This window comes from Thunnus maccoyii, chromosome 17 (genome assembly GCF_910596095.1).
Source record: "Thunnus maccoyii chromosome 17, fThuMac1.1, whole genome shotgun sequence".
In the NCBI taxonomy this organism is placed as follows: domain Eukaryota; kingdom Metazoa; phylum Chordata; class Actinopteri; order Scombriformes; family Scombridae; genus Thunnus; species Thunnus maccoyii.
The window spans coordinates 16,426,640-16,449,873 of record NC_056549.1 but is presented as its reverse complement, the minus strand read 5'-3'; the positions used below and the strand labels follow the sequence as shown (position 1 = coordinate 16,449,873).

At 41.8% G+C, this 23,234-nt stretch overlaps 1 protein-coding gene across 1 annotated transcript; it reads right to left on the bottom strand.

The window, feature by feature from the left end:
* Positions 1-464: 464 nt before the first annotated feature.
* On the bottom strand, positions 465-23,102 carry rps6kc1 (ribosomal protein S6 kinase polypeptide 1). The gene is made up of 16 exons (XM_042390681.1): positions 22,913-23,102; positions 21,813-21,848; positions 20,739-20,859; positions 20,010-20,125; positions 19,834-19,927; positions 19,677-19,730; positions 19,156-19,563; positions 18,225-18,349; positions 17,689-17,787; positions 15,353-15,400; positions 14,587-14,719; positions 10,755-12,407; positions 9,558-9,647; positions 4,140-4,222; positions 2,283-2,378; positions 465-1,591 (listed from the first exon to the last, which is right to left on the bottom strand). Exons 1-16 carry the CDS (start codon positions 23,012-23,014, stop codon positions 1,490-1,492), a joined length of 3,360 nt encoding a protein of 1,119 aa, XP_042246615.1. The 5' UTR covers positions 23,015-23,102; the 3' UTR covers positions 465-1,489.
* Between the last annotated feature and the right edge of the window lie 132 nt (positions 23,103-23,234).

Below are 23,234 nucleotides of genomic sequence, written 5' to 3'. Positions count from 1 at the left end.
TTCAATAGAAACAGGAAAAAAAAAAAAAAACCCTCACTGTGATGTTTGTGTCTGATAAAAAGGGTTAATAGGTGGAATATGGACCTTGTAATTTACAGTTTCTGTCAGTCAACATGTATCATAGCGCAATGCAGTGGAGTACAACAGTGGAGTGATTATCTGTGTATTGTTAGAGAAATGGATTAAGATGCGTTTGATATATATGTAGAGGTGATAAATGGCAAGTAATGTAACCATGAAAATGCTCACCATACAATTCAGTCAGTATAGATATAAAATCAGCAATCAGCATTTATATCATCTGTGTGGCAAGTTAGCGAATGTGTTGCTCAAATATAAAACATACACAATCAAATAAAAAGGATTTGATTGATGAGGCAGTAAGTGATTGACAAGTTGGACGTAATCAAGGCTCTGATACCTGGGTGTACCTTCCACTCAGCACAACATCCTTTAAAGGGGTATTTACAAGACAAGACATTATTTATTATTTTATAGATTTTTTTCTTTTCATCATATTAAATATATTACATAAATCATATTCTTGCAAGCACAAAATGCAGTGTTGTTCAGTGCAGAGTTTCCTCTGATATTCATAAGAAAAATAACTACAATTCATAAAAAGGGCTGGTTTCAAAGATGTACTTTTGAGCCCAGAGATAATGCTAATGCTATATGTTAAACTGGCTCTATTCCAAGCCATAATCTTAATATAACTAAATACTTCACTCCACAACAATACCCATCTACTGCCTCGCAATATTTTGTTCGTTCACCTTGCATAGTGTCCATCTCTGTTACTGTAATTAACAACGCTGTTACAAATGAGAAATCATATCTGTGTCTAGATCAGAGCAACACAACCCTAGCATCGAATAAAAAGCTCAACCTGTCTCACTTCCATTAATCTCAATGGGCACTGTTGGCGGAGTCATCAGCCAACCTGTGAGGAATGATAGTGTTTCAGGTGGCAACAAAATGAGCGTATTGCACATTGGGTCTTAAGCAAAGGTGACTTAAGCCTGTATCAGTGTGAATGGGTAGAATACAATACTTCATAAATGCGGAGAAAACACACAAAAATGCCACCTATTAATTTCAGTCGTGTCATTTTGGCTTTTAGCTACTGTATGAGGAGTGTAAAGCAACAATGTTTTAGTGGATCATCACTCATACAAGCAGTTACTGTATAAATTATTGCACCACACATGATAAGTGTTCCCTGCACCAAGAAATTGACACGGTAAATCCTCTATGAGATAAATAAAGGAGCAATTTACAAGGAAAGTAATACTGCTGGTTGGCAAACTTAATTAAAAAAAAAAAAATCCAATGACCACACACAAAATGGGAGATCTGTGCAGATATGCATAAATCTGGGCACAGAAGTGGATTTACTTTAGATCTGTTTGTGTTCTGTCTGACAGGAGTTCACAGCCAGTTTCCCAGCATGTAGCTCTGGTTTCCACAGTCCCACACTGCGCAGCGTCTACTTGGGCCAGTCCACTCTGGCAAAAAAGGGGTGGGATTTGATATCATCTGCGCCTGCTACTCCTGTCCCCAGTCTCTCCATTGGGTTGTACTGGAGCAACTGCATAGAATAACATGAGAAAAGGATTTGTTTAATTAAACAGGTGACAAAGAAATAAAAAAAATCACATTGACGTAAAAGCATTTCTCAGGCAGTGAGACAAAGTAAACAGAGAGTACAGAGGCAGGGGAACTAAGAAACTTTACAGCATGACAAAACTTCCTCTGTGTTACTTTTTTTTGTTACAGAATAAATAAATCTACATAATATAACACTAGCATGAGCATTGCATGTGGATTGAAACTCTGTCATCAAGCGGTTCAAATACTATTTTAAGTTATTAGGGCTACTATAGTATTGATATGTCCAATCCGTCACAACATAAACACATTTAAATCGTGGAGATTTGTGCCACATTAGAAGCAGATAAGTCCAGGCTAACCACATTAATACACATCTAAAGATTACCAGTTTTGAGGCTTTGCAATTGGCTAGAAGATATTAGCATGGTGCAAGCTCTGTCATTAAGGATTTCAACCATAAATAGTGTATAATACATGTGTATGTTTATACAACATATTAACATTTTCTTCAATCTCCACTTTAACTGCATGCAACTTTTTTAAGGGACTGAATAAATACAGAAATACAACAAAGTTTTTGGGTGGGGTGAATCTATTTGGGTGGGCCACTGAATTAAATTAATTATATGCAAAGGCTGAAAACATCATCTAGTACACTAGACTCTCACCTGCTCCAACAGTGATCTGGCCTCCTCTGAAACAGACTCGGGGATGTTGAGAGCAGTGTGACGACCGATTCCTGCTGGATGGCACTGGAGCAGAGACTGTGGAGAGGGAAGGAGGGGTGGAAAGAAGAGATAACCATCAATCCAAACACAGAAAACCTGACAGTCTGAGAGCTGAGGGGACAGATATACTGACACCCGCAGAGCCTAGGTCAATGTGAGAGCAGCGGCACTGGACAAATAGGAGGAGACCAAAGAGTCCGAGCACCTGAAACAACACTGATCACAGCAACTATAACAAAGACATGATTTCACTGGTGTTGCTCTTTCTTGGAACTGCTGTGTGTGTCAGACAAGAGCGAGTGTCGCAGAATGAATGACATGGAAAAAACATATTGTTTTTTTGTTCATTATTACAGAACAAGTTTACTGGAAGGGTCGACAGTTCAGCAGCAGTAAACATTAAGTCATTTTTATTTGTTTTTCAAAGTCAAATCTGACCGGATCAAACTGACATTTCAGTTAACGAGGAATTGTTGCACTCACAAAAAAATAAAAAAAGGTTAAAATCATCTCAGAAGTGAGAGAAAGGGAGCACAAGACCTGTAAGTGCTTTTCTAACCACAGAATATAGCACTATTGTTAAAATAATTGACAATAATGACAGTAATCACTGTATGTTACGACAGTGCATCTACATCGACGATCTGAAAATGCTAGAACAGGACGTGTGCGGCAAGTGAAAGGCGTAAACTGTGTTTTTTTCCATCGGTTAGGTCGGTTTCCTCTCGCTCTCTCTCTCCTGATACGTGCTGCAGGAGTTCTGGCTGGGTTCCTAGCCGCAGTCAAGACTGCTCCAGGCAAGATCTTATCCTGCAAGGATCAAGAGACACTGTGTGTGCCTGTGTGTGTGTGTGTGTGTGTGTGTGTGTGTGTGTGTGTGTGTATCCTTGCCAGGGCCCTACCCAGACATAATCATCAAAGGAGACATCTGTGTGAGTTTTTTTTTCCCCAGGTAAGTGGGTGTGTATTGTTCAACATAATAACACCAACCTCACACCTCGACTCATGTTTGGGCCATTGATGGGTACTACTGATGGCTGATATGAAAATATGCCCACTGGCAATCAGTTAGAATTTATTCAAATTTAATAGACAATGAAAAATTGAAGGGACACCGCACCTGCCCTGGGTGTCCGTGCGTGCTACTGTGTGTGTATTTGTTCTTCTTGACAGCGGGAAGTTGTAATTAGCATGTATAGTAGCAGTCAAAAGTTTGAACACACTTTCTCATTCACCTGAATGGGAACGTGTGTCCAAACCTTTGACACGTAAAGCAGCTGAATATGTATTTGTTGTCTTCCAAACAAAATGCTCCCCCCCCTGCCAAGCCTGTCTTGAAAGATGGTCCCTCAGATAGCCCTTATCCTGGACTAGCCGAGTTGCGGCACCTTGAGAGCTGCCCCGGTCTTCACCTTCCACGCCGATCTGAGGTCGGCGTGCTCCGAGCACAGCGCTGCTCCAGGAGCCAGCAAAGAGGCCCGGGGAGAGCTGACCCCCTGGCCCAGCAGATGGAGCTCAGGCTGGGGGAGAAAGTCACACCGACACCCCTGGCACTCCCCGAGAACCAGAGTACGAGACGGCAGCCAAGACGCACCTCACATACACACACGTTGTACACAACACACCGAAACAACCAACTCTGCCGACTCAGACACATACAGACAGGCGCGCAGAATCACACACACAACCTGGCAAGACCATAAAGAGTGTGAGAGAGTTGAAAGCCAAGACACCTACAGACATCCCACAACACCTTTGCAACAAAGACACATTTTTTTTTAATACTTTTTGACTCACCATGCCTGTCAGAAGCTCAAACAGGATGGCGCCCAAACTCCACCAATCACACGCAGCCGTCTCCTCGCTGATGCCTCCCACCTCTGAAAAAAGTGCAAAATGAGAGGAAGACACAAGATTAATCAATATATTAATGTGCAGAGAAATAGCTTGTGTTGAGGGAGATCACAGGCAACAATTTGTTTTTGATGTAAAATAAGAAAATAATCAAATACATATATTTAAAAACATGCACTGATCTTACTCGCTAAATGTGTCAAACCCCTCACATGATTACATCCTTTAAGGCATCTTGCTTTTAAACCTTCAACACTGTTTCACAATGACATCTTCGGATTACTTCATATTTCATTGAAGTGATTCAAAACTGAGCACAAAAACGTGGACACAGTCACACACACACACACAAACAAGTGTGAGTCTCATAAAAGGGTGATTTGCATAATAAAAAAGCAGTTAAATTGAGGAAACCGTCTGTGCTGCAACTTCACACCATCTGCATGACCTGACCTCAAACGCAAATACACACACACACCCATACAATACACACACACACACACACACACCAAGAAATATAAAGCAGAAACACAAGAGAGTAAATTATATAACATTTTTGTTCAGTTTTCTTCAGTGTTGCACTTATTTTAAGCTCCTTGAAATAACCTACAACACTGACTTGTCTGCCTTTGTTGTTATTTCTTTAGAGTCTACAATATTTAAAGGCTCTCAATAATTACACAATTACAAATGACATCATTTACTGTTTCTTCCTCTTCTAAAGAAATTCTCTTGTTGGACTTCTGCTTAGTCTCTACTGGAGCATGCACACAAATGCTTGCATGCACATGTACATACTACCAAAGTCTCTCAATGTGAACTTTTCCACTTACAACTCTCCAGTTTAAGCCTACTCCATGGCAGCGATCTAAGACAGTCAGACACACAAGCGGTGAGACAGACAGCTCGACTGTTGGGACTCTACTGTGTGTGTGTGTGTGTGTGTGTAAGAAACAGGAACCAAGAGAGATACTCATCTGCTAAAGTCAAAACTGTGTGTGTGTGTGTGTGTGTGTGTGTGTGTGTGTGTGTGTGCTAGCTCCACTGGGTACCAGATGGCCTCTTGTGCCGCTCAGCTTCCCTCTGCTCTGCTCTCTCCAGAGGGAGGGGGCCCGGTCACCCAGAGGGCCGGGACCCAGGGTCATGGCAGTGTGTGCCCAGAGACCAGGCTCCTCAGCTGGGGGAGCATAAGAGACAAAGACCCCTCATCTCCTGGAGGCTGCCGGGAACTCCGGGGGACTGTGTGGCTCTCTTGCAGCCAAGGTTAGAGCGGGCTATGATACTACTTGCACGTTTTGTATACACACACACACATATATATATATAAACGTACAAACACACACACACACACAGCCAACTGAGCAGCCAGTCTTCAGGGCTCCCCAGGACTACTGTTTTGACAGCCAAGGAGAGAAGATCGTCATTGAACGGACTAGTGATACCTGCGTAGTTATGAGCCGGAGGGGAGATACTGGACGCACACGCACACACACATACACGCACACGTCTCAGAGCAAGGTCGATGTCATCACAATGGATTAATGTCTAAGGAGCTGCAGGGAGAGTACAGTGGAGCTGGCTACACTTACCGCTCTGTCAGAGCGAGGCAGGGAGAAAGGGAGATAGAGAGAAAGAGGATGGGAAGGGGAATTAACCACATCCACAGGCCATGGGTCATTCAAACCCCACTATTACACTGCACTGTATAATCTTTGAGAACACACAATTACTATTAAATTTCAACCTGGCATTTTCAGTTCTTGAACACTTTCAAAAAGGTATCATGAGAAATCTAAGAAAACAAAGAATATACTGAAGAGGTACAACAATACAGCGTGTTCACCTCATGGCCTCTTCTTCTTCCCTTTCCCCTAAACAATGCAGTTCCCTCCTGCTCTGTATCTTAATCACACTCCATCTCCTCTCTCCTGGGGGCCATAAGGAACTTTCTCTCTTCTCCTCTTAGACAGACTTCCCTAAAAACTTAACCGACAGTCATTGTTGAAAGAGGAAGTAAAGCATACGCAGGTAGGAAGTAAGGAGGGATCGGTATACAATATGATGTTCCAAGACTGTGAATGCGTGTCTTATGAGCTGGTGTGGCTCAGTAGTGTTGCCAACTGCTGACATAACTAAATAAACAAATACTTTTACCCGTCTTCACTATGAGGAAAAAGTGAAAATATTCAAATAATAAAGCAGAAGTGCTTTCAGGGTACAATGTCTTACTTGAAAAGCTTTTCAAAATACTGAGATGACAGCTCAGTGACAAAAGGGGAAGTAAACTTTATCTTCCATTTGATCACGCTGTGGCCGAGCAGGTACACGGGAAAAATAAAAAACTGAAAACAAAAGCGCATGTCATGAGAGTCCTCAGTAACTGACTTGTTACTCAGAGGGGAAGAATACTGAATTTCCCTTTTCTTAGATGTTGAAGACAATCGGTTTTGGCCTTGCTTCCCTCTCAACAGAACAATAAACAATTACCGTTTCAGCTCAAATTAGGTTTCGCCACCTTGTCACTCAGCAGCTTCTTTTTTTTTCTTACTAGGAAACAAAACATTTGCCATCTGATGTTTATCAGTGATGACGAAATGGCGAGAAAGTAAATAAGCAGAAGTGCAGAATAAACAGATTAATACCCTGCCACTGTATTTTTCCGAGTCCACTCCCGTGTTTTTTGGGTGTGAATGTGGTCGCTTTGAAAACATGTTTCCCTCCTTCTCACACACACACACACACACACACACACACATATATATACACACACACACATGCACATACGGTCACAGCAGGCCCCCCGCTAGCTTTCTGGCAAACAGTCATAAATCTGTCATCGGGAATGAAGCTATCGCTAGAGCTGACCCTGTCTGGATAAACAGCAATACATAAAAAGGGCAGAAGAGACACACATTCACTAACCTCTGTTTGTGTGTGTTAACAGGCACATACATCAGATATACGCATGTACCAACTGTAGGGGTCTGCAGGTATGGAATAAATATAAGCAAGCAAAATAGATAACAGCCGTTTCTTTGTAATATGCTTATACCCAAATTTAAAAATAACAACGAAAAGATGGCCCGTAAAAGACGGATGAGAAAAAAGAGAGAAAGTTGCATGTGTTTGAGTAGGACAATCAATAGATGTGGAAGTGGTCTTTATGCTCAACAGCAGCATAACACACCCCCTGCTGGCTAGTGATATGTATTTCATTCATTGATCCACATGAGATCAACACTCGTTTAACTAACAAGACCTTTCACACCTGGGTTGAGGTCACTTTCATTCCACTTCAGTTCACTGAAGAGCTGACATTCATATTTTTTACTGAGCATCTTTGGTTGTAAAAAATATTCTCAAATCAGTTCTGTTCATATTAAGATTTGAGTGAGCTGAATGTGGACACAAACTAAATATGATTCAAACAGTACCAATGACATGACATTTAATGTGTCAAGAGCAGGATGTTGGTGCATTCCCATCATTTTATTACACCAAAGTTTCTTTTTTCCAACCATACTCCCCATCCCCCAGACACTGTGACCAACTTGGATTTTTCCTATGTTAGTCATCGTACTAAAACGGCATCAAAATTTATAGTCATTATAGTAAATTAACCAATATATAATTAATTACTTAAAGACAATTTTGACCATTGATTAAATGTTGAAGTCTGGTATCAAGTGAAAAAACCAAATGTTGAAAAAATGCTGATGGCTTCTTAAACATTATGATTTGACCAATTTTCTTTTTTTTACCCCCACATCATTTCACAGTAATTTGAATGCCTTTGGTAAGAAGAAAAAAAAAGGTAATCTGAACACATACATTTGAATTGACTCATGAAAAATAAATTTATAGATTATCTGATGATGAAAATAGTCATTAGTTGCAAGTTACTTCAGTTGATTTGCAACTAATGACTAAAACATAAAATATATGGATAATAAACTAAAAGTTAATTGTATATTTTGTCAAAATCCAGCTATTCATTAATATATTTGATCACCTATTCCAATATTTTTACCGAGGTACCTGCCAAACCTTCCACCCCCCACATTTTCACTTGTGTAAAAATCACTCTTTGCTAATATTGATAATAACAGGAACATTAATTACACAATGACTTAAATGGAAATATGTCTCGGTGTAGCACTTAGATTTTAAGCTGCATTATGCATACAGGTTCTTGTGCTGAGCTTTACTCCTGTATCTTTAGGTCAGCTACTGCTGGCCACTGGAACATATGTCTATGTGCTTTTATTTCCATTAGTAGGCTTTTAAACACACTGTTGCTAAGGGAATAAAAATGCACACTTTGGATATTAAATAGAGCATTTTTTTGCTTTCAGATTTATTACAACAGTGGCATACTGTACATTCTAGACACAAGGAGGATTTAAATCTGAAGTGACCTTCCTGGCTTGAGAGAGAGAGAGGATGAATAGCTTAATACAAGTGCGTGGGAGGGTGAATGCGTGTGAGGGTCATTGTATACGTCTCAGAGTGCGTCTAGTGTTTTCAGCTAATGTTTTTCTTTTAATCCTGCATAGTTAAGAAAGACGTAATTAAACACATCACACATTAGCTACCCAACAGCCCGAGTGTGAAGCCATACACTTAAAGCAGGAGCATATTGGAAAAGGTATCCACCCATAGATGTCAAATGTGTGTGTGTGTGTGTTTATGTGTGCACACACACACACCCTCCACACACAGAAGTGCTAAGTAGGGACATGGTGTTGTAGTCTAGCAGCAGTTTGTTTTAGGCAGCTTTTAAACAGCATGCCAGAGCTGCCACAAGCCTGCTGGGGGCAACACACAGGGTTACCATACCACTGGCTCACTGTTGCGCAGCAGCACACTCTACAGGACAACTAGAGAACAACAACAAGATCCAGCTTCACAAAACTGACTGCAAGACACTGAAAAAAACAGTTACTCCCAGTTTATCCTGCAGATATTAACCAATCCATGTGTTAATCAAAATGTAAAATAACACTACCATAGTGTATACTGTGTGTGTCCTTTATATATGGTTCCTTTAATCTAAAAACAGTAACAGAACTGAAGAACAGAAAGGAAAGAGCACCTGTGCATACAGACTTTTGTCATTCTATGAGTAAAAATCAATCACAGTGTTCATATGTTTCTATTCTCAAGAGTAGTGTATGTTCACTTGGATAGTTTATTCATGTCTGGCTATGAATGAGGGGTTTGTGACCATGGGAAAGTGGCCTACTTATGGCCCTACATGGCTGCACAGAATTAATCCCACACAAACCTACTAACTGACAAACGCACACAAAATGAGAAAGTGTAGCAGGAGTAGATAGAGGAAAGGTATGTATGTCTCACCTGGTGCACAGTACATGTTGGCAAAGGCCTCTTTGTCACAGGACTCCTCCACATCACTCCAGCTACAGAAGTAAGTAAGCTGAACATGACCTGAGGAGAAAGAAATAGAAAGTGTTCAGCTCGGAGTTGAAGTGTGAGACACTCTTCTAACGTTCAGCCTCTAATCGCTCACACAGTCGAGTGTCACTCTGACTTTCTACTTTTCAAACTGTTTGCTCACCTTTAGAGCACTTCCTTCCTCCGTTCCTTTCTGCATCCCTCCGCGAGCTTTTCAAGCACACAGCCTCAGCGATTACTCCTGTTTAGCGGCTACCCGTTAACGCTATCATTAGAACTAATGGTGTCATTAGGTAGCCGTGGCCATTAGCCTGGGCTAGCCAGACTGATGCACCACACTACTCCGTTGATGGGCCCTTTAGAACAATAATTACCACCAGGGAGACGAAAACAGCCACTCAGCTAATTAGACGCTTGTTGATAACGAGGTGCAGAGAGATGATTGTAGGACCACAAAAGAAGAAGTTGAGGGGGAATCTGTGACCTCCTGGTAAAACAACATTTTCTCTTCAGGAAGAGCCTTCATTTTGGTAAACAGATTAGATCATGGTTTGACGGAAACAGTCCTGCTCTAAGACCGGAACCGGCTTTAAGACTGGAATAAGCAGGGATGTTAACTTCATATCTTGAAAAAGATATTTGGTCAACAAATATGACATAAACATGGTACAACAGCTTCAGAGGAAAGTGATTTTATGCTTACTGTAGGAGAAGTATGAGTAGATGTCAACAAGCAACTATAGGGTTTTCATTAAGTCTTTTTTGAACTATTTATGTCTGAAATACCTCCGGTTAAAATTGCAAAAGACAACCTAACAATCAGTACGTTATTGTTTCTGCCGCAGCCTCCGTTCAGTGCAACTAAATTCATCATTCTTGTGTTTTTTTCAGGAGTTGAAAGTTCAATTTTTTTTCACTAGCAATGAGAAGATTAACCTCAAGTTTCCTGGTTTCTTGCTAAGTAAAGTGCAACTGTTTAATATTTAGATCTCAAGCCAATAATCATCGTCCAGCTTTAAAGAAGCTCAGAAGCTGTTAGCGGAGGTTTGCATTTTCTCAGTCCGATCAACTTTTACAGAATCCTTGTCTAAACATGAGAAAACATGAGAAAAGAGGCTTTGGTGAAAATGGATGTCTAACCTTGGTGGTCGAGCAGGATGTTGTTGGGGTTTAGGTCTCGACAGATGATGCCCTCTTGGTGCAGCGAATCAAGGGCTGTCACCATCTCTACAGCCCAGCATCGTACAAACGCCTCCGGGATACGTGCTTGGGATGCAGCCAACGACAGCTCGTCCAGCTCTGCAAACAGCCGCGATACTTCTTTATCAAATGCACTGCCACCTGTATTACTAATAATTCTTGATGATTCACCATCAAGATCTAATAAACTCTGAACCACTGCACAGGCCTCAGTGCCGTTTGTCGCTGGGATTGAGCCTTCACTGTTCCCGCTAGAGTTTGGAACCACATCTGTGTTTATGCCTACGCTGGGCTCTAGTTTCTCAGTAACTGAGTCAGTAACTGGAATGGGGGCATCAAGCAAGAGATCGTTATTTTGGCATGAAGGATCAACCCCCATTTCCTCTGAGGCCTTTTGTCCATAAGCCAAGCTGTAGTCACCCCATAGTGAGGTCAAGGGAGAGGAAGATGCAACATTAGTGTCACAAGTTGCAGAGGCTGTGCACAAAGATGAAAGCTCCTGCTCTAGTGGCTGCTCCTCTTCTTCTTCAGGCTGGCTGTGAAGCTGTAAAACATCAGGCTGGATGAACTTTTGAGGAGAGGCTGTGGCCTCCAGGCCCACACTCACCCCTGAAGTCTCTAATTCCTCCTGTAAAGAGTCTACAGTCCCGCTCATTGCAGGCAGGTTGACCAAAAGGTCTGGCGGTTGACCTTCATCTTCCACTACTGCCTCTTTAAATGAAATGACTGGCACTGACTCATTGGAACCTTTATCACTACAGTCTAACCCCCAAAGCTCCGAGCTGTGGCTCTTGACCTCCTGAGCCAGCTCTGGAAGATCCTCAGTGACATCTGAGCCCAGGTCAGATGTAGAAAAGATGGGGACCTGTTTATGTGAGGTGCGCTGCTCTCCCAAGTCGAGGCAGGTCACCTCGCTTGCACTGTCTTTGCTGTCAATACGAAAAAACTCCATTGGTGTGTGCTTGGACTGATCCAAAGACAGAGGCACAGCAGGCGAGGACAATGGACTAAAGACGTCGCCGTGGTCCTGTTCCGTGCCATGGTATTGCTCATTGTCATGGTTGGGTCCGCTTTTGTCTGACGATTCGGTGAAAAAGCCAAGTTCCTGAGAGCTGATAGGTGAAGAGAGGCTGTCGTTGCTGAGTAGTGAGCGGCTACGTGAGGAAGTAATTGGCACTTCCAGTGACAACATTTCTTGTTCACTCTTCTCTTCCTCCTCCTCTAGTGTATCTGGTTCTACTTTCTCTTGTTCGTACTCATTGCACAGTGTTAAATAACTGTTGGTGCACTCTTCCTCAGAGGTGGCTCCAGAGTCTGATTGGGCTCCAATTTGTTTGATAATTTTGGGAGGGAGAACGCTTTTATGAGGGGACGTGATGAGGTCCTTCCCTTCATTCTGCAGCCCTGAGACAGGATCAGAATCAGTAAGAGGCCCTGAGCCAGAACTGGCTGAATCTACACCCAGCTGTGGTACAGCATGTTGTGGAGAGTGTACAGCTGCTGTGTGGCTCTTTTGGATGAAAGGAATGTCAAAGCTCTCCTCTGGGCTGGAATTGCGCAGATACTTTCCGATGTGAGACCACAGCTTTCCACCTGAGGATGAAGGAACAGGGCATTAGAAAAAATAAAGAAGGGTGTCTCCAATAACATGGATAAACAGAGAAGGAAAGGAAGGAGAAGGAATGCGAAATAAGAAAGAAAACCAAGCTATGTCTGGGTAATTACTTTTTTTTTTTTTTTTTTTTTTACACACATGATCTTTTCCAGGAACAATTTTAGAAACATAGCAACCTGTGTTTCAACTAAACCATGGTGTATATTTGGGTCTCGGGTCCTACTCTCTGTCTCCAAAAACGTCACTGCTCTGGGGGTAGCAGCACTGGTCAAAGAAAAGCATTCATTCACACAGTAGGCGATCACTGGGTGCAAGCAGTAGCAACATTGGGTTAGGGATGGTTTATTGATGTTTAAACAAAGTTATATAACGAGTAGACGTCTAGACCACTCTTAAAGTAGTTTCAATACGGTTATATGCTAGCTGTGGGTCCCCACTGAGCCCCCACATACACATCCCCCCCAACCCATTTTGCCCCATAAACCAACCAGTATTTCTAGGCTAGAATACAACCTGTTTACTGTATGTCAATTAGTTTTTGATTAATTTAATATAATACAAATTTGTATAGATGTTAAAAAATATGCAATATGTTAGTATAATACCAACTGAAATATTAAAATTGTTAAATCTAGATTTTGACACAGGGCCCCTCTATAAGACAGGACCTCAAGATTGGAGAAAAGTGAAGGAGCCATCTCATGGCCCTTACCATTTCAAGTTTTAGTGGTTCATTTTTCCAAACTCATTTGTAATTAATCAAAGTACCACAAAGTACTGCCACATAGACAACTCAGGCCCCTCAGAGTCTGGAGATTGCTGCAGAGTTGCTTTGCCCAGTTGGTAATCAAGCCTCGAGCAGAAAAATAACCAGACGTTATTCTGGTGGGTTCAGTCTCCTTGCCAATCTCTGTAGGTCTCTTCAAGTATCAGAGTTGCACAGCAGTAAATTACAAATGCACATGAAAAACACTGCGCATAAAAAAAAGACAGCTAACAGTCTACCTAATATCTGTTTACCTAATTTTCACGGTTCTTCAGGAAAATGCAAAATATGGCAATGCAAAAGGCAATGCGCAATAGAGACTTTTAGTTCCTGACTTTGGTTTCTGGGGCTTCTTAGTTACAGGGACTATTTGGAGAAAATGCTCATTAGTTTCCACTTATGAATGAGTAACCAAGGTAAACAAAAACAATTGCAACTAATTTGGGTATATGGGGTTGGGTGTGTGTGTTTGTGTTTTAGGTTCCCAATGTAAAGTTGACATTCTAACTTGTCTCTCTCTTACATGTGCGTGCACACAGACACGCAAGCATGCACGCACGTACACACGTACACACACACACACACACACACACACACACACACACACACACACACACACACACACACACACACACACACACACACACACACACACACACACACACACACACACACACACAGAGCTGTGAAAGCAAATTGGAAGCCAGCATCTGTTGTGTGTGATGAGAATGGATAGGGAGTTCACAGTGATGATAATGATAGCGGGGCAGCTCGATGGTTTAGAAAGTAAAACCATCCACATGTTGTTTTGTCCAATGTCACTCAGGTCACTGCCTCTCTGTGTCTGCCTGTCTATTCTCATTCAACCCATCAGCTACTATGTTTAAGAACAGCATCCTATAGAGGCATTAAGATCAACCCTCAGTTTTCTGAATCACAGAGCTGGGATGCAACTGTGGTGAATCTGTGTCTTTTCTTGCATTTGATTAGCTTTATTAGATCATGTCGTACAGCCCCGTATGATATTCAATATTGTCCACTAATATTAGCGCATGGTGGTAATGGAGTACACCAGATTGAATAGGTTACAGGGCATCAAAAAATATGGCTGCATTTCATTGTACGCATTCACCCACACACGAGCTACACACACAACCTAGTGTGAGTGGGATTTAAGGAGGCCCAGGTGTTGGCATAGCTAATAAAGCATGGCGCCACCTGGTATTCAGAATAATGACCTGTGACACACACCCATCTCTATCAAACATCTGTCTGGAACAAGGGCAGAGAAAGGGATGGGAGAAGAGAGAAAGAGGGATCAGGTGAAGGAGGGGAAAGGACGGTTGGAGGTAAAAAAGACAAAGGAGGGAAGCATGAGATGTGTGTCTTACCTTCAGCATACTGCAGCAAAAGGAACACAGTGTCTTCAGAGACAATGAACTTCTTCAGCTGCACCATGTGGGGCACAGAGTGAGGCATGATGGTCCTCTTAGCCCTTCCACAGTCACTGCTCTTCCTCAGACCCTGCAGGGATTAAGAGAAGAGGAGAGGCAGTGAGTAATTAAAGTGAGACACAGTGCATTTAAGGACAAGAGGAGAAAAGGAGAATTAACCCAAATGAGGAGGGCATAGATGGGAGGAGGTAGAGGAAGGTGAGCATTTAGGTTGTACGAAGAATAAGGTGTATAAAAAAAAAAGAAAAAAAAAAAAAAAGAAAGAGAGGAAAGGAGTGTGGCAAAGGAGAAACCTCCCATTAACGAGTTGCCAGCTATGCCCCATGGCAACCCAAAGTCACTGGATTCATCAAGCCACATACAGCGCGTGACTTTAAAAGAGCCACACAAATCTATCAGTGCTGCACGTAAAGTTCACATTGGCAGCGAGCGTGTGTAGATATGCTTGTATGTGTGTGCACACGTTGTGTGTAGTCATCTGTGCCTGTGCTGTGCGTTGGCGTCTGGCACACGTCTCACACCTGAGAGCAGAGGAGCTGACAGGGACAGGCCCATTAGAATCAATTACACCGGTCACACACAGGGGCTTCTGGCACATTTCACACTAACACTTACAGTTAGGACGATGAGGATGCGGGATTTACACACACATACCCACACACACACACACACACACACACACACACACACATATTACACTTACTTTGAGGATGAACGTCTCTTGTGTTCTCTTGTCCATGACCAAAAGAACCTGTGATGGAAGAGTGCCATTAATTGCCAGGCATGATGAGACATACACAGTCTAAGATGATATAGTGGTTATGTCCTCCAGAGCAGTGTTTTTCAGTTACTGGGTCAGGGCCCCCTCAAGGGTCACTGCAAGATAAATGTAGGTCCCTAAATGATACTGGAAAAACTGGCATTAACACATCAGACCCTGCTGTGTTAACCAAAGTCCCATCCACAAAACACAAATGGAATTTATAGATGTCCATATACTATATCAGCCAAAAGTAGAGCTGAAATGATCAGTTGAAGGATAGAAACTTAATCAACAAAAATTTTAATAATCATTTAATTCTTAAAGTCATTTATTAAGCAAAGATAGCAAACTTTTAAAATTGGTAATACTGCAATATTGCAGTGTAAACTTAATTTTTTTCCCTTCATTTTCATTTTATTTAATTTTTCACAAACTACCACACTGAGATACACCTATATCAATTTTCTACAATGTGACAATAGTTGCTTTTCCAGTCAGGTCACTGTAAATGAAATATCTTTGGTAATATATTTGGCAATAAAATTGGTATATCACCATTTTCATTTTGATTAAATCAAATAATTTCAAAGAATAAATGACAATTAATTGATGATGAAAATAATACTTAGTTGCAGCCCTAGCCAAATAGCCTATGATATCAAAAGTAGCAAAAAAAAAGGAACAGCAAAAAAAAAAAAAAAAGAAATCAAAAGCACATATCTTTAGAAATGCATTTAAAAAGGACATAGAAGCAATCTGCAAGACAAAGGGCTGGTCATTCAAATTTATGTTCATATTTTCAGACGCACACCTTTCTTTTCTGCATGGAAAAAAATTTTCAATTTGGGAGCAGATGTTTTACTTGAAAAATATGTCACAGTAATGGCTGCCAGTGCCATCTCTAAATCCAGACTTTCCTTCCATCTGTACCAATATTCCGACAAAAAAAAAGGAGCTCCATCTCTCACGTCACTTCCCTTTACTTTCTCCCTCTCTCTTCTCTTCTTCCTAACATTTTCATTTCCTCCCTCCTTTAGCCCTCCTTTTCTCTCTGACATCTCCATTGCTCTTGTGCTCCATCACCGTCTCAGGGGAGAGCTTGAGCGTATGTGTGTGACCCAGTGTGTGTGTGTGTGTATGTGTGTTTGTGTATAGTGTGGTGCATGCGTATGTTTTGTGGGTGCGTTCTCTGCATGTGACCCTGGCTGGGACCAAACAGGTGCAGGCTAAATGGATATGAATGGAGCTGTGAGTAAACAGAGTGGCTGTGCTAGCCAGGGCGCTAATATAATTAAGACACAAACATCAGGGAAGGGGGGAGGTGGAGAGGAGGGGCGCGCGTGGGGGGGGGGTTAGTAGGGTGAGGAGCTCTCTCCATCTGTCCCCTCTGTCCCCATTAAAAGTGAAAGGAGGAGGAGGAGCAGGAGAAAGAGGAGAGGGAAGCTGGGCCATTTCTGGATAGCTTAGTTTCCACTTATGGTGTTTTTTTGTTGTCTGTCCACTTTGTTTCTGACATATTGTGGATTTTCCATGCACCTCTGCAGAGCAACACATGTTGGTATTGTGTCAACATTTTCCTTAGGGTTTTGTGTGTGTGTGCAGGATGAGCATCGTTGATTCAATGTTGTGTGCCGCTCTCTGAGCTGCTTGCCAAGTCATTTCATGGCTGAGTGGTGAAGTTGCTTCGCCGGCAGCTGGTTGAGAGGACCAGCAACCTGAACTGACCTTGTGGTAGTCATAACTGGCGCTAAACATACACACGCTCAGCCCTTACTATACCATCCAGTAAATCTATTACGTTTTATTGCTTCAGATAAAAGAGATGGTCGAAGAAGGACACAAGGAGGAGAAATTTCAAGATGGATACCATCCACATATATTCAGGAGGGGCAATGAATAAATAAATAAATCTTTGCAATCACAGGACCCAAGTGTAATTGGGCCTAATTCTGTTAGGCCACAATTATTGTTTTGTTTTCACCGTAAGAATTATCTCCTTCCATATTACCAGTAATATGAAAGAAGATAATTCTGATCAAGTTTTTCATTCCTTCCAACATTATCATTGCAGTGCAGCACACTGAGCAACAAGGATGTCATTACAAAGACACATACAACACTGATCACTGATCTTAACATTTTGATCCATTTATTTGTCTTTTCATGTCCCTTACTCGCTGTCTTGGGGGACAAATTGTTGATTGTGATTATGGCTGGAACAAGTCAAATCACAAAGTTTGGCTGAAAGTTCAAAGACTTGTCAAAATCAAACTGACCTTATCTATGACCCCCAACACTCTGTAAGTTCTCAGCTCCTCAGATGGATTCTGCTGGCCTCCTCTGCTAGTGGAAGGGCAGCACTGTGCCCCCATCGCCTTGAGAAAAAACAACAATAACAAAAAAAAACTTTATGGTATGCAGTTATGTCATATTGATTAGGTACCTTGACCCTCTCTTGCAAAGACTGATTTATTTCAAGTACAGTATTCTTGAGAGCAAGTTTGTTAAGAGCAAGAAGTAGATTTAATCCAAACTGTTAGAGACAACAAATATAAGATGGTAGGTTAGATAACAAAGTTGTGCACAGGAACAAAAGGCAAAGATATCCTCTGTATCTTCAGTAAGGTCAAGCAATCTCCTGATGTTGTCTCCTGATACAGGGGACACTGATGTTGTCCCCTGTCATAAACCCAACCACTCTCTGATACACTGCTTCAAGAGGCTTAAGGACACTAGTGAATGCATGCATATAAAACACATTGGCATAATCTCACAGATGCACACTGGTCAGTGATATTTCCCTCCCACTCACCACTGTCTGCGTTGACCCTTGACCCATGTTGCTTCTCAGATACTGACTGGATATCTGCTCTGCACGCATCAGATACTCCGCAGTCTTCTTCTTCACTGCCTCTCGCCGCGTGGGACTGGGCTCACCTGAAAAAGGGGTGAGTGAGATCAACAGTTTTTGTTTACCAAGCAGTTTTTATAGGGCTGGGTTGAACATTTCTGTACTAGATTTATATTAACTGACAAAATGGTAGGTTATTTTTGTAAGAAGCTCATGAACCCCCCCCCCCCCCCCCCCCCCCCCCCCCCCCCAAAAGTCTTTTACGTTTTCCTCTCCACACTTTGCGAGGTCAAGGTTGGAAGATTTCCTAGTTTCCTAGTGTTTCCTAGTTATGGAGAGTATTACTCTGTGAAAACAGTTGTATGATGTCATCATTGGCTCTGGGGGGAGCTTCATCATGTTTGAATCTGGGCTTGGAGACTACTTAACTTTTTAATAGAAACCCTACATAATAAAATGGAGACATGAAGTTTGAAAGAAGTGGGTGTTCACCAGGCAGGGAGGTTCCACTTTATTAGTTTACTCAGTAAAATAGCTGCTGCCCATGAATTTAAGTGCTGCTCTAGAGACTTTTTCATCAACCTCTGGTCTCCAGTGACAGAAACTGTCATCTTCTTACACAAAAGTTGTGGCACTGCTGCACATTTATGGTAAAGTAATTAAAATTCCATATGACGATATGGATAAAAAAAAACCTCCTGTATTGCTTTTAACAATAATACATCTGCACGTGAATATCTGTCCCTTCTTTCTTTGAACTTTGGATAACCAGAGTAAAGGCTTTACAAAACATGGGTCAGCTAAAAAAAAAAAAAAGTATGTTTTTTCTTCTTCTTTGTCTTAAATGACACCCTTGTGAACACCCTAATGAACACCACTTGACCAAACTGACCTTGCACTCCTTGCAGTAGCAGGTCCACTCCACTGCGGTAGCAAGAAAAAGCTGCCTGGTAGTCCTGCACCTTCTCCTTCTCTACAGCCAAACAGATCAGCTCGCTGGCTTTGTCTAAGTAATCTGACTTCACTTCCTTGGCTTTCCTCAGACTGCCAGAGAAGAGTGGTGTTCGGCCAGGCCAGCTGACCTCTGGGTTAGGGGCTGAGGAGGCAGGAGCTGGGGCGGGAGACGGGGTGCGGCGGTCGTGCAGGGAGGGCAAGCGAGGGCTGCAGCTGCTGCTAATGTTGGTGGCTCCCCCCTGTGGCTGGTTTGGGGAGGTGCGGCCTGAGGCCATGCCATCATCCAGCTCAGCCAAAGAGTCTGTGTCCACAGCCAGGGAGGTCAGGTCGCTGTCACTGGACGGGCCTGGGAAGGCAGAGGATGTCAGAGTTAATAGACAGATACTTACATGCACACGTCATAGCAGCTCTATATATGAACAAAAATTTGGGCAATCTAATTGATTCAAACTCCTCTACCTCCATACTCTGATGTGATGGTCAAATCCTCTGCACCGCTGATGTCTCTTTGAACTGAAAAACATGTCCACACATATCTGAGCACGTCTGAATTAAAAGTGATAGTAAATTAAGAGGAATATTGATTTTGAGGAGGAGTTATTGTATGTAACTCTACCATCAGAGCTGCAGTCAGACAAACTGTCTGCCAGGAAGTCAGAAAAGGGCTCGGCAGGTCCAATGAGCTCTGAGCCGTCGTGGACCTCGCCTCCCTGGGAAACAATTTAAAAAACTTTCCAGTCATAGTCTGTCTACAGTTTATGTTTGTGTTTATGCGTTTGTGTGTTCGGCTACCTTGAAGAAATCTTGGATGTGCTGACTACTGTAGAGAGCAGGGATATTAGCAGAGAACTGTAGCAGATCCTCAGAGCACTGTCGCCTTTCCTCAATCACTGAGTCATCAAAACGACCTACACATGCATACATGGATACAAAGATACACATGAGCACACATGCAGTAATATAGCCCTTAAACAAATGATCATATCAAATTAAGAGTAGTGCATGCTGGCTGAGCACTAACACTAAGCTGCCTCAAGGGGGCAGAGTTATCATTACTTCCCTATTCTTCTCTAGGATTTATTGTCCTAAAGCAAAGTCTGTAACTATTACAGTTTCACTTTCACCACTTTGGAAGAAATCACCATACTGAGAGGATTTTAAAAGATCTAATAAGAGAAAAAAGCTCTGCATGCTTACATCCAAGTCATACATATTAAAACAAGTCTTTTGGTCTTCAAACATTTACATAAACCAGTGGAAATGTTTGAGAAAAGTCACCAAAATCATTAAATGCCACCAAACAGAGCACATCTGTGTCATGGTGTGAAAGTAGACATAGAAAAATGCAGGTGAACAAATCTGTAGTTTCCAAGATCCAAAACCAAAATCCCAATATTACTTAATATTATACAATAAAATCAGCTGTATACAAGTGCAGCACACAAGACACAGATTAAAATTATCTTCCTGTTGTACTGCAATGTGCTCTTACATATGACTTGATAAAATTTAATTTCTTACCGAAGACTTTGGCCTTGGCAAAGGGAGGAAACAGCTCCGACTGGCTACATACATTCCTGTGCAGCTGCCAGAGGTTTTGATGAAGTTTCCGGAAATCACTGTATCTTTTCCACACTGTTATCTACAAAAAGAGGGACAGGAGAGATATACAAGACAATCTTTATATCATGTTAAACAAGACTGAAAACATTTAAAAACATAATTTAAACCACTCTATGTTGTAAGAATAACATGAATCAGCTATGTTCCTATGCTCCAGCATTAAAACAATTTCACATGAACCTTTTTGTACAGCCATCTTGTACAGTAAAACTTAAAATATAAAATCACAACATTCTCACACAAACCTGGTAAAAGAAAAAGGTCTTAACGCTGTAGGGTAAAGCAAAGGTTAAATGCCTAAAGTTGAAATTCAAGTCCGGTGTGCTTAAGTTTTGGCTGGGCGGCTGGTGTGAGGCAAACTGGGCTGAGCACCACTCGCAAACAGGAGCCCTGTTCAGCAGTGGAGGTATGTCCTTCTCTTGTCTTTCTCAGACTCACATGCAGTAATTGACATCATGCCTGCTGCATTAGCGCTGGTTCCAAGCTAGACTGCATTCCTCTGTGTGTGTGTTAAATAAAGATAGTATGTACCATATATGTGTCTTTTTAGTCACACCATAAGGAAGGGGAATACTTTAAAGCATCTGGAGTGTATAGATGTATAGACAGTGAGCTTGGAAGTGCACTACCATTGAATAGAAACACTGCATTTAATTATAGATACATGCAAATGAGCATTGCAATAATTCTCCTGATGTAGGCCGAAATCTTCGCTTAAATCAAACTTTGCATTATAAATTCTAATCTGCGAGGAACTGAGCCACACATGTCTAGCATGTTACTACTAAGCACCTAACTCAAGTTCAACTAATATATGATGAAATTACTTAAATAAAAACTAAATGATATTAACTAGGCTATATATATTCTTATAAATTATATAATAAATAAATAAAACTGCAAACAGTGAAACGTGACATTATACTGGTCTTTGAAAGTCTCACATATAAAAATAATGGCTTCGTGTCTTACCTCTTGGACATCCTCTGGGTTCTTCCTGGAGATTATCTGTGTGAAAGGGGGAGAAGAGAACTTTACAAACTTCCATTTCGGTGGCTCCTAGCTAAAAGTACAGTACCAAGCTGTGAGTGCTGCTGGTTTTGCTGCAAAGACTTTCTTGTGGGGCTGCTGAAAGCATGAGCAGGGACACAGCTCTGAGTGTGACAATGGAGTGCATTATAAAGCCAGTGATGGTAGTCTTGAGTGTAAGAGGGAGACATCACCAGCATTCATAACAAGCAGAGTGGAAGGCAAGCAGAGACAAAGAAACTCAGCCATATATCAGTAAAATCATAGCACACAGAGCCAAAGCCAATGATGCAAGTGCAGATAAATTAAGGGACATGTCTCTCCATTGTATCATCAGGAAACAACTTCTCCAATTACCAGCACATGACCTGTGAGTTGCTGCAGGCTGTGCACGGGAATGGGTGGGCTGTGCTTACAAATTACAGCCCGGATGCCCAAAACTGGAGTTGAATTTTTTTCCCTAGGATCTTAAAATAATTTATACAGCAGCACCCAAAACTAGGGGACGGATATAGAGCAGCCATGGGTTAGGTTAGGTTAATAATGCTGAGACTTTCACATCTCTCCTGCCCAGCTTTAACAGTGGGACTGACTTTCTATTAAGGATACCACACAACGACAATCACTTATTTCAATGCATTTAACCTTGCCTTTAAAAATTATGACAATATGAACCAGCTATTTTATTATTGTTATGTGTTTTGAACAAAAATCCCCCTGCTTTAATGCTCGTCTACCGTAAACTAGTTAGCTATCAAGCAGTTAACACCGTTTAGGTCGGATTCAGTCATTCTGGCTAATATTGCTAATGTAACGTTAGCAGCTATAGACAACCCACAAGGAGTAGAAACTCATATTTTAAAACATAAGCAAATCTGAATGTGTCTGTTAGTTACATCTGTGGTGTTCATAAAAGCTGTTACCACTGTCAGCTAATCACTAAGAGGTTACCACTGTTAGCTTAGCTCAAGCTAGACGGCTAACAACAGCTAGCATTTAGCCTAGCTGTCAAGAGTCCCCATCCTCTCTCTCTCTCTCCTTACCCTTGCGGTGACTTTGTACACAGTATAGCCTTTCTGGTGCTTCTTGGGGTCTGTGACAGTATAAAACCGAGCAAGTTCTCCGCTGTCCCGCTGCGATATCATTCTGATAATAACAACATTGCCAAAGCTACCAGCCGGCTAGCTGTACACATTCATTCCCTGACAGCCAAATGACAAGCAGGCAAATTAAGTGAGAGCTCCACCCCGAGGAAAGCCTGTGAAACTACAGGTAGAAGTGCATAATGCACATTTTTCTGGACTGTTACACGGCAATAAAGTTTTATATATTGTTTGGGAGATTTCCTTTATTGAACGAGTGATT

Bases quoted from the DNA above. Each gene is read 5' to 3' on its own strand.
- rps6kc1 (XM_042390681.1), bottom strand. From the start codon at position 23,014: ATGATATCGCAGCGGGACAGCGGAGAACTTGCTCGGTTTTATACTGTC. The intron at 19,928-20,009 runs GTAGCCGAACAC...ATTGTTTCCCAG, and splicing joins ACATCCAAGATTTCTTCAAG to GGAGGCGAGGTCCACGACGG. The intron at 18,350-19,155 runs GTCAGTTTGGTC...CCCCTTTTTCAG, and splicing joins GCTACTGCAAGGAGTGCAAG to GTGAGCCCAGTCCCACGCGG.